The 12016-nt window shown below is 42.8% G+C and overlaps 1 protein-coding gene across 2 annotated transcripts in view; it reads right to left on the bottom strand.

Annotated features, from left to right (window-relative positions):
* MXI1 (MAX interactor 1, dimerization protein) overlaps window positions 1-12016 on the bottom strand; it is a 55723-nt gene that overhangs the window by 24466 nt on the left and 19241 nt on the right. For both annotated transcript variants that reach the window (XM_005520726.3, XM_005520727.3), the window contains exon 3: window positions 4257-4286. In XM_005520726.3, coding sequence (XP_005520783.2) covers window positions 4257-4286 — 30 coding nt within the window. The remainder of the gene's footprint in view (window positions 1-4256; window positions 4287-12016) is intronic.

Raw genomic sequence — 12016 nt, 5'->3', positions numbered from 1 at the left:
ACCTAGGTCATGGTTCTCTCCTCAACATTCAGTAGGGTGTTTCCTTTATCTTATCCACTACCTCAGATAGGCACCCGAGCACAACAGTCAGCTCTGGGTGAGAAACTGCCTTGGAGAACCACTCTGCAATAAACAGTCTCTCACGTCAAAGAAAAAGTGGGTGAAGATGGGGGATTCTGGTAAGAGTCAAGCTAAAAACCACAGTACTTGGTCCTTGCTATGTGTTTGTCTTCTTTGCTTCTGATCGTCTCAAAAGATATCAGAGAGAAAGGATGTTACACCACTTCACTCTGTGCTTTTACACAAAACAAACTTTTAGCAACATGGTTCAGAAGTTTGTCTTCTTTAGACTTTTTCCTTTTTCTTTCTAAATGATGTATTTTTGCAGAGCTATGAATTCTGCAAGATCTTCAAAAAATTCTATTTTCAGTGATCCTGAGGTCTCTTTACCTCCTTGAATCCATCTTTTGTTTGAATTGAATTATTGTTACCATAAGAAAAATATGCTCTCATAACTCATTCTTCACCCAATTACTCAGCTTTGTTTTCCTTCCTTCTGCTGTATTACAAAGCAATCACCATCAAAACCTAATAGAACAGTGTATGATATACAGAAAAATGCTGGTGGTTTTCTTTGCTTTTTATTTTTTATTTTTTAAATCTGATCAATAGCATTACAAAACTCTTTCTTGCTCTGTCAGGAAACAACTTTTATGACAGACCACTGTGGTGGTCTACCAGAACTGCCACTTCACAGAGTAGCAGGAAGTCACCTCAGAGCTGTGTGTCTGCCCTTAATACCACACTGACCACATCCTCCTAACACTGGCATGTATCTAAAATGTTCACAGACAACAGCTAACACCACTATCTGTACAACATACAACATTTACCTTTAGCCTGAATTTAATTTGTTGTCCTTTCTGAGAAAATGTTACACTTGCAAAGTTCATCTTTCAGTCACACACTTTATCTTGTTTTCTTTCAGAAAATGGTGAAGTGTTGCTTACACATCAGGTTTTTTGGTAGGTGTGTTAAAGGACTAAAAAGTATAATTTTAGTTATGTATTGCAGCAGATGAGAAGAATGCTGGTTTCTTGTTTAAACACAAGCTATGACTCATCCTGAGCAGAGATAAACTGAAACACATACCCATTAGATAAAATTTTTCAGTGTGAGGATTAATGACAGATAATAAGTATAAATTAACTTTAATCTTTTACAACAAATGAAGTCCCTTATATAAATGTCACTGCAATCTTTTCAAATAAAAAAAACCCAAATCAAAGCCAGAAGCGGAGTCATTTAAATATTACAGCTAATTTTTGGTACCAAATCAAACAGCTCCTTAGCAGAACCAGTGGAGTTTATGGAGCAAAATATTTTAAAGCAGTAGACCTTAAAAATTGTTTTAATATTTTAAAATATATTTTTAGGGAGTTTTCTACATTAAAGGGGTATATATTAAAACATCATTGGCTTTGCAATACTTAGTCCAAGTTAAATCACATATTCAAAAAGAAAAATAGCATTTTGTTTTACTAATACTCTCTTGCTAATGCTTGAAACAAACCCTCTGCAATTGTTGAATGGGTTAAACCAAAATTTAACTGAACATAAGAAGACTGCTGTTCACAGACAAGAAGGGAAAAAACCAGAGTCAGAGACCTAATAGTGGACAATTTTGAAAATTATAGTGTGTGTCAATAATAGAGATAACAGTGAGATTCAGAAGGAATAATCTCAAATAATAGGGGAAATGAGCACCTGTCAGCCACAAAGCCATTAGTATCAGGGCTTTTATATTTGCAACAGTTAAGTCTGGAGACACAGACAAACTTAACAACACAGCAAATAAAACATGGAGCTGGAGAACACAGGAAGCAATCCCCCTCACTCAGAAAACACTGCTGTAGAGTTTGAAAATAAATGCTTCCAGTATGAAACTCACTGCCCAAATCACTGGTAATGAACACTGCAAACACAGCAAAGGCACGACACAGTGTCTAGCTGGGTTTGCAGATGTGGGTAGCTGATCAAGCTATAGCATCTTAATCAAGGGAGAGACAATCCCAAACTAGGAACATCAGATTCCTGATCGAAGTTCCCAGATATTGGAGTTTGCCTGTACAGAACAACCAATGTGATCATATGTGTGCCCTTCCCAGAAGGATGAAAACCAAAGGCTTGTAAAACCATGTCTGAGACAGACCTGGAATACAGTGCCCCGGAATGGGAAGCCCTGGAGGAAAGACCTTGCTGAGAAGGCTGATGGTTAGGAATCTTCAGCCTGGAGCAGGAGGGGACTAAGGAGAATAACAGACAAAAGGAGAGGAAGAGAGAGATATTATACCAGCGGAGAATGGAAGGACAAATTCTGCAGCAAACACCTTGTCAATATTCAGGAACAGGTGACATAAGAGGAAGCTCATGCAATAACACTCCTGTCATGAGTAACACTTCTTGACATGCTAGTATGGTATCCCCACCTCAGATAATATTACTGTCCTCAGCTAAAGACAGGGAATCAAGGCAGAAACTTCCTCAACTCACACAGACAACTGATACCCAGCACATCCCAACCCCATCAGTCCATACAAGTCCTTAGCTGGACAGTAAGTATGCAACACTGGCTGCTAAGATCTCACCCACACGGAATTTGAAGTTTTTCCACCTGCCCTCAGGCTAGCAGATGATCACATATCCATGCAAACTTGGCCAATGTGATAGAACCAGCCTGGTACAGGGAAAGATGGAGACAGCTCTGCTCTAAAGCTGTACTGAGTGCAAGCAACATTTGCAGTAACAATTAGATATGCAAATAAGCACATTGAAGATTAGTGACGGTTTACTGTTGTCATGGAGAAAATAGCACCTTCAGTTCTGGGTCAGACCCAAGGACTGCATTTTCTTCCCCTCACTGGTAAACAAAATCGGAGAGAGCATGGGAAAACCCAGAAGCCAACACTCCTCAGCGCAGCTCAGCCTGTGACTGGAGAGGCTGAAGCTCAGGGAGCAACATAACCCGAATAAAAACCCTCACTGCATCAACTCAGAGAGACAAGACCATGGCAACTCTGTAGATACTCAAAAATACCATGAGGTAGAAGCACAGGCTGGAAGGAAACACCCACACCATGCAAAGACCAAGCTGCTTCCCAGCATTGCTGCTGCTAGGGGGAGGCAGATGTGGGGGAAACTGAGGGCAACACAATTCATGAAGTACTCAGCTCCAATTCTCTTGAAGCCACATGGGAAGATCTTGTCTGAATGAAAATACACACTTGGCTCAAAGCCTCTGTGTGTCTTTGGCCATCCTCACAGTCCTCCCATCCCTTGTTATATGATGGCTGCTAAGAGAGAAGAGGAGGCAATCAGCCTATTTAGACTCAGCTTTCCTTCCCACCCTGGGGGTTTTTTCATAGGAGCAGCTGGCCAGAGCACTGCCTTTGTTACAGCAGCCACAAAAAACACAGACACCCACCCTCAGCCCCCCTAAAATCCCACAGAAGAGCCAAGATAAGTTTATAATGGAAACCCTGACACAACCTTAACTATAGCATCCTGAATCGAAGGCGATAATCTGATCTGTGTGTGAACTAGCTCCCCTTGTCTCAATGGTATTTGTCTTACTTTAACTCCTGTTACAAAATGGTTGAGTCACATAGCAGAGCCAGCCAAGTAACAAAACTGCAGGGCTTGCTAAAACATCAGATTCAAGAATAAACAGGTGCAATCCTAGAGCAGGTTAGAAGAGTCTCCGCAGGAGTGCCACAGTAGCCAGACCTCCGAGCCTCTGGACAATGGTATTCTCTTCTGTGCTACAGAGACTATCACAGCCCAGTGCAGGGGTGGGGGGAGATGGTGCAGAGCACAGGGCTCTGCCCTTCGGTTCATGGTAACACATAGTACCCAGCGCCCAAGAAACCTGATCCCGTAGCAACCTCATGTATGGAAAGGGCCCCAATCAGATTTCACTGTGTCAGGAGAAGAACAGTATTTACTCTGCATACAGATTAGTCACAAAACTGGGTCACTTCTTGCCTTTTCAGAGAGAGAGAAAAAAAAACCAACCAAAAACAAAGCTTCTTTTTCAGATCTTTTTGTGTCTTCCCCCCAACTTTTAAAACTCTATGATGCAGTGTGGTCACTCACAGCTGTCTAAGCTGATCAAACAGCACCTGCATGGGTAAGGTCAAAGCACATTACACTCACTAGGCCTACATTTTTTAGAATTCAGCTCATTAGCTACTTACCGGTTCTTTTCTAGTTCGTTGTGCGTAGACCTGGAAGATAAAAAAAAAATTTGGATTAGCCACCTTTGATCTCTGAGCACTAAAGTTCAACTGCTGCAAGCTGTACACATCCCCCCCACTGGCACATCACAGTGCAAAGCCGACCAACTACATACATTAAAATCTGTAACCTCATTCTCCTTGCTGGCAAGATGTTCCTTCCCTCCAGTGCAAAAGCTGGTACCCTTATTGCTAAAGGAAATATTCCCTAGAGACTTAAATGCAGACAAAATCCCAAAGAGAGCAATGATTAGAACAAGGGATCAGAGTCTGCCACCTCCAGACTTCTGGTACTGCCACCAACCTAGTACAGGACTGAAGTTGTTCCTGTGCACTTTAGTTTCTTCATTCACCCTATAAAAATATCAGTATCATCTGCTAACACAGGAGCTCATGGAGCACTAATTTGTGCATCAAAGTTCCTTCCAGCAGACCTGGCTCTGTGGGGACAGTCTCTGGAGCCCTTCAGCCATCACATGCCAGATTTAGCCAATTTAGCAGAAGCAGGCATGGCCAGCATCTGGGCACAAAATAGGATGGCCAGTACTGCCATGTTTGCAGACATTGACACTGTGTTGCACATTTAGGATGCCTGGAAACCCCCTGGGGATGGGAACAGCACTGCCCCAACACCAGCATGCAGTGAAGTGACCCATAAAGTGACACTGTGACACTCGACAAAGGAGGGAGCTTTGTCTTTATACCTGCCCACCACATCAAGCACACTGCCAGTATTCCTTAATTTAGAGCTTTGCAGCTTGAAAATAAAACCAACTAGAAACAAAGGGGAAACAGGCAAGCTCATTCTTCTTGCCTCTATGATCATAGAATAAGTGGCTAAAAAAGTTTAAATCCATTCAGGATTTCTATCTAACCCAGGTAAGGTTGTTGAGGATTATTTAAAAGGATAGCCATTTGTCCAACATTTCTCTTTAACAGAAGGTCACCTTAAAATAAGAGTAAAAAGAACCCAAGAGCTTAATAAAAAGGATCTATTTTCTCTAATTTGGCATCACATTTCTTCCGGAGCTCTGAGAAGATTATCCTCTATCCCCCATCTGGAGAATCCCACAGAGAATTCTACAATTAGAGAACTGAATGGAGGATGTGCTCCAAGGGAAACCCTGTCATAATTAAATGCTTCTCCAAAAAAAGGAAGGAGGAGCACCTAACAGGTGTTAGAACCTCATTGAAAATGATGAATAAACTGTGGATGGCTGCAAAATACAAGGTATATGAGTCTTAGCTGACCATGGCTGAGAGCAGGGGAAAAACAGAATGTTACCATATACCTGTGCAAGCTACTCTGCTCATTATGGGATACCCTAAAGGCAAGGCACACTATAGTCAAACACCTCATGTTGAGAAGACTCCTCAATTCCCTCCCAAAAGAAGTGGATGCCTTCAGCCTGGTTCCCAGGAATCAGAAATGTCAACATAATATTTAGTCCAGAAAACCTCACAAACCCACATGCCTCCCCTCACCCTCCCAAGTCTAAACCAGCAAAATCCATTTGTCCAGGCAACTTGAACCCAAATGAACTCATCAGGACTGAGCTGAGACCCATTAGAACCACTGCACATATGTAGTTTGAAACATGCTTATTGTTCTTTTTTACTGTATGGTCTTTCAGGAGACTGTGCTCTCTTCTTGGCTATGACATTAGCAGTCATAAGGCCAAAGATATGCAATGGCTTGAATTCCTATATTATATCGAGCCAATTACCAAGGCCAGAACTGAGAGAACAAAGTTTGGCCCACTGCTGTGAACAAAATTAAAACAGCAGGTTCTCCTTATTCCTCTCACACAGGAGACTCTTTATTACCTATCTGCCTTCTGATGAACAAGACAACTGAGAGAGGTCACAGGCTTTTCACCAAGTCAGGAAATATTCCCTGTGATTTTTAACCACGTCTGTAGCAGGGAAAAAAAAGCAACCCCCCCAACACCTTCCCACTGAAGCTGAATGTAAACAAAAGAATCTCAGCAGCATTTAATGAATCCTACAGGGAGGCTTCTTCTCTTACCTGCCTATGTCTTGCTTAGTCTCATTGGGGACCATTTGGAAAAGTTTTAATTTTTTATTTCACCCAAATTTAGGAAAAAAGTCCAGCACTGCTCCCCACTTATCACCATTCACTAACTCATATTTTCTGCAACAGTTTCCTTTTGCTTGGACAACACATAAAGGAAAAAAACCTCTCTCTTCTATTCATTATTAATTTCATTTTCTATAGCTCCTAATCTAAAGATTAGTTTTTACCCCTCATCTTTGGGCTGCATGTGTTACTAAGATTTATTTGGAGTCAAACAAGGAAGTGCTGTCAGTGAAGTGGAAAAAATTGCAGGAACCTCTACTGATATAACTAGAAAAAGAAGTACAGAAACAAATGTAACTGGATCTCTTTAAGTGAGCTGGTCTTATCATCCACTGAGAACTCAGAGACTATCAGCAGACTGAAATCAAGGCCTCATCCTTGTGCACCATCACTGGCTTTTTGATGGGTACAGCATGAATATCACAGCTGAAAACTATTGCCAAAACTTGGGGAACACTCTGCTTGTACAACAGCAAGTAACCAGTGTGCTCAGAGTGACACCGCTGTGCTGCTGCTGACAGCCACAGCCTGTGTCACCCAGTGAAACAAGGACACTGCTACTGAGCATGGACCACCAACCAGGGGAATTCACATCCCTGCTGTCAGGTGGACAGGGCAAGCAGAACCTGCAAAGCTGAAACCAGAGCCAGGCGGGTATGAACACATTCAGAGGGGAAAACAAAAGACCAAGCACACGTACTGGCACTGCTCAAAATGTCAGCTGTAATTTAAAAGTAGCTCAAACACTAGCCGTCTGCAGGGTCCTCATTTAAAAGTCAGGTTTCTATAGCAGTCGGTTCTTTAACAGTCAATTTAAAACACCCAAACTGATAACTACTCCTAAAAACTGAAGAAATGTTATTAAGGAGGAGGACCCTGCTCACTGCATTTTGAAAACAGCTTGGAAAAAGATCAAGAATGAGTTTCAGAAGCTTAAGATAAAGGAGCCAAGCAAACAACAACAAAAATAGCAGAGCAGTCCCTGTCAAGATTTTAAGTGACAAAAAGTTGAAAGAGGACAAACTCAAGTTATCCCAATTTACCCCAGATACCTGAAACTGCATCCAAAATAGGAAGAAAGAGGGGAACAGAAATTGTCAGTCATTCTAATTTCAGGTTAAATGCAACAACCTTTTTGTGCCAGTTACAGTGATACTGCCTGCAACCCTGCTATCTAACACAGTAACAAGATGTTGCTGAAACATTAAGCTACACTGAAGTCCCCCAGTAAATGACAATCTTTAATTAATTTGCCACTTTACGCCATTTCTTTATTTAAATAAAATCTTTTCTACCAGGGCAGAGGCAGACAAACTTGTACCAGGCACAGGTAAGGCAACATAACTAACTGCACCAGAAAGGAACAAGCTCTAAAGAGCACTGAATTCATTTGTCATTGGGATTTTTACTGTAATTAAAATCAAAGCTGCCACATGACATTAAACACAGCTGACCTTTTTTTATTGATAAATGGGCCAATACATGCATTTGCAGAACATCTGCATTTTGGTTTGGGTTCTCAGTGAGGTAACTATTTTCTATTGAGGAAAATACAGCCCTCGAGAGCCCTTGTCCTACGTAATACACAGATGGCATTTAGACCCAATGATCCTGTCATCTCTCTTGAACCTGATAATCTTCCTGCCTGTATTTGGCATCAGCTCCTGGCTCCAGAGGAGTCCAGGACTCCAAGAGCTCCGTCTGCACCACAACAGATAGACTGTTGTCTCAGGAGGTGCTGCTGGCCATAACTAAGGGCCCTCTTCCAGTACATCCTTAATGCCTACACAGACCCAGGGCTTCTCCTCCAAATTCACTCACCCCACTCAGCTTTATCAAGAGTTTAAAATAATGAAATAAATATCCCACCATTTGTGGGATATTTGTGAAAATTAGGGTACAGTTTACCTGCATTATGTTTAGCAAAACAAGAACATTCATCTGCAGACCAGGCCAGCTGCTTTCTGTCTTACTTCTCTCAGGTTTCAGCTACCTTTCCTGCTTATGCATCATCACATGATATACAAGCTCATTCTTCTTCATTTTACAGACCTTTCCCACCTTCTGGCTCTGCCAACACCCATTCAGTGGGCCACTAAATTCCCCTGCAGGAAATGTCTTCTTCTGTTCCCCAAGCCAATAACCAACCCTTCTGAAACCAGTGCACTACATTACTGCTCTCTTTTATGCAAGTTCTTCCTCAAAAATGACAAAATAAAATAATGGAAAAGAAGGGTGATCAACAGCTTTTTTACATTTTAAATCCATCTGTGTCCACAAAACAGAATTTAGCGGCTGAAGACCCTCAGTGTTTCGCCAGGGCTCCAAGTGGATCAACACCACAGTAGCTTACGAAGCCAGTGCAGAAGCCAGCCTGAGAAGCCCACAAAGAACCTTCACCAGCAGCAGCACATGAGGCTTCCATCCCAGTGGCAAGACAAATGAAAGCTGCACAAGAGTTAACTCTTCCTGCCCAGATAGAGATGCTCAAGGGTTCTTTCTAAGTGAGCTCCTCCTCTGGGAGGCCCAGAAGTCTAGTCCTCAGAGAGCTGCAGGGGAGCCTTGGGAACATAGTAACTTATGGTACTCAGCACTGCCATGAGCTCCTACAGTGAGGAGGAGCAAGATGCAGCTGAACAGAAGATGGCACAGCCGGAGCAGGAGTCCTTCTGCTGCCACCCTTATGCCCTTAGCAAGTAGCAGCCTCAAGTCTAACAAGAACATCACCTCAGCCTTGCATGTCAGCAAATCTAACAAAACATTTCCTTCCAAGCAATACTAGAGACAAAAGTTATCTTAAGCTATTAATATTACTACCTCATGATCCCCTACACTGTCTGGCCTTGAGATCCAGGGTAAATTCTTCTCCACGAGGAGCTGAGGTGAGGGGATGGAACAGACTGTTTCACCTTCTCACTGACGTCAATGGAGATGCACCAGATTAACCTGGCCCCAAACTCTGGCTAGTTTTTCTGTGGCTCTTAGACGGACACGGTATCAGATTCCTCCTAAGGCTCTGATCAAAGCTGTTTTCCCAGATCAAGCCAGACCCTTTCCAAAGTTCACATTCTCCATCTCCAACAGAGAAGGGAACGCAGCAATACTGGCATCTGTTCATGTTTGTTCATCTTTGGAAAAGGAGAAATGGCCCCACAGTCTGTTTTCAGCTCAAAGAGTGGAAGAGAGCTCTTACATGTGGTTCACAACTGTATAAAGTCTCCTACCCCATGGTTTCTACACAGTATTGGGAAAGTCTCCTGTAAGACTCAGTCGAAACAACTTTTAAAAGTATACTGCATACTTCCCTTAAAGAAGTAAATATATTCAAAGTCACCTACAGTATTTACACAGACTCTCTCAATTTGGTAGTTGCTCCCCATAACCATTATTCTTGTTTGCAATATTTCAAAATTAAGTCTTCCATAGTACTTTTTATGCAGGGAGACACCACCAACACACAGAAATTAGAAATAATTTTCCCAAGGTCACACAAGAAACCTATAGCAGAGCAGGGTACTTAATTTGGGTTCCCTGAACCCCAGAATAAGGTAGCTGTTCTCAGGCATCCCAGAGACCGCTAACATGAACACTTGTGCCATCTGACTCTTGGGTCAAATACCCCCAAAAAATCATGTAACCATTGCAAGTGTAAGTGGGAAAGTGAGAAATAACAACAACCCAAACCTAAACCAGCCTTGATGTCTTGCCCACTCTCTGCCAAGCGGGCTAACCTGACTCTCAAACACCACTGTACAAAGTGCCAGAAAACAATCTAAACTGGGAGCCAATAACAAAGCAGCATTTATTCACTGGTAAAACTTAACCAGCAGACATATCAGACATAACCCTCAGCTGGGGAAGCAACGTTGTTCTGTTGGTGCATGTCCTGCTTTTTCAGCACACGGGAGAAAAGAGTAGGAAGACAGCTCCTCCTTGCTGAGTGAGAGTTTATCCCAGTTCCAGAGCTGAGCTCCCCCAAACCAGACTAACATCCTAATAAGCAGCACAAGGTGGCACTCTGCAGGGAAAGGTTTTCCAGGCCAGGATATGTAACAGCAGGAATGTTGTCTGCATTCAGTGCTGCAGTCTGGGGCCAGTAAAGAAGTCCCCAGCTGGCTTCCCTCCCCACTATGCAGGCTGGGAGCAAGTGCGCTGGTGTGGGCTTTTTTCTGCACCACCTGAGACCCTACATGCTCATCCTAGCCCCAAATGCTAGGGGAAAACTATCCTCATGCAGGGCACTGCACGGCCAAGAGGAACTGGGTTTGCTGAACAAGCAGCTATTCAATATTTTGTTTTCTCTTCATTGTTCAACATGTGGCCTCAAGCCAAGCCCTGCTCTGAATACAGAGCTGGTGCTTTCCTTACAGCTTTTCGACAGGCTCATCGAGAGCAGTGGCTGGCCAGTTCAAAAGCACATTTATTGTCATGCATCCTCACTTTCCAAACTGGAAGAAACAGAGAAATCAGAATTGCATCTTCATGTACCTCTGAGCACTACGGTGAAGACCCCCAAGGACCTGGTTTTCTGGGCTACTTTACATGTTCTAAACACAAGTCCTGCTGGTGCCCCCTCTGGCTGTGCACCATCAGCACTTCCACAGTCCAAATCTCAGGCTCCTATCTTGGAAATGATCAGTGTGAGGAATAGACAGTTTGGGTTCTCCCATAACAAGCTGGCCCTGAAAGGAGCTTGCTGACTGGACACCGGGCAGCTGACAGCTTCTACACAGCAGCCAAGAGTGAAGCAAGTTCTCTAAAGTGGTGTTCATTGTTCCATTTGTCTGCTTTCTAACTTCTGCCACAAGTGAGCAAAAGTCCTACAGAAACCACTTCCTTCTCTTCCCAGCCCACAGTTAACCACGTCAAAAGGGACTGGTACATACAGATCAGAGACAAAGGCTGATGTAAGTTCACTTGGTGAAGTACCTTAGCCATTTCAGTAGAGAAACCCTACTCCATTCCCCTTAGACATGCAACAGACAGTATCTTCTGTAACAATTTGGAACTTGGACAATTCAGGTAGATTCTCACGTCAGGAAAAATAATATTTTTGCCTTTACCAAGGCAAAATTTCTGTCTGTGATCCATGGTGCAAGGGAGTTTGAGCTTCTTGTAAACAGATTATAGCCTTTTTTTTTTTTTTAAACTACATTGAGAAAACTGTGTATTTCATGACCTGCTGAAGAAAAATGTCACCATGGCACTTCCAAGCTCTCCCATGAACAAGGAAGAGCATGACAAGGAATGAGAACAGAAAAATACAAATACTTCTCTATGTGGTTCCTGTCCTGCTGACTTCCAGCAGGATATGTGAGTCTCACTACCTGGTCAGGGACTTGTCCCTTCCAAGGCCACATCAGAACCAGTATCCCAGTTCCTGGTACCTGCATTGCAGTGGTTCACAGAAAAAGAATAAAGACACAGGAGGCGACTTTCAAATCTACCTAGAAAACTTAGAAGCTTAATTCTCATCTTCTTTCAAACAGTTACAAGCTCCAAAACATCTATACTGCTTCCAGAAAACAGGATTAGAAAAGTGTGTGCATTACCCCAACGTACAGATGGTGGGAACCATATAATGTGCAGATGGTAGGACCCATGTAGGTCATCTGACGTG

The sequence above is a fragment of the Pseudopodoces humilis genome, chromosome 9 (genome assembly GCF_049639895.1).
Source record: "Pseudopodoces humilis isolate 2021_Gansu_Grassland_sample_001 chromosome 9, ASM4963989v1, whole genome shotgun sequence".
Taxonomy (NCBI): Eukaryota; Metazoa; Chordata; class Aves; order Passeriformes; family Paridae; genus Pseudopodoces; species Pseudopodoces humilis.
Note: the sequence above shows the minus strand (reverse complement) of the source record. Positions and strands in the feature narration are given on the sequence as shown.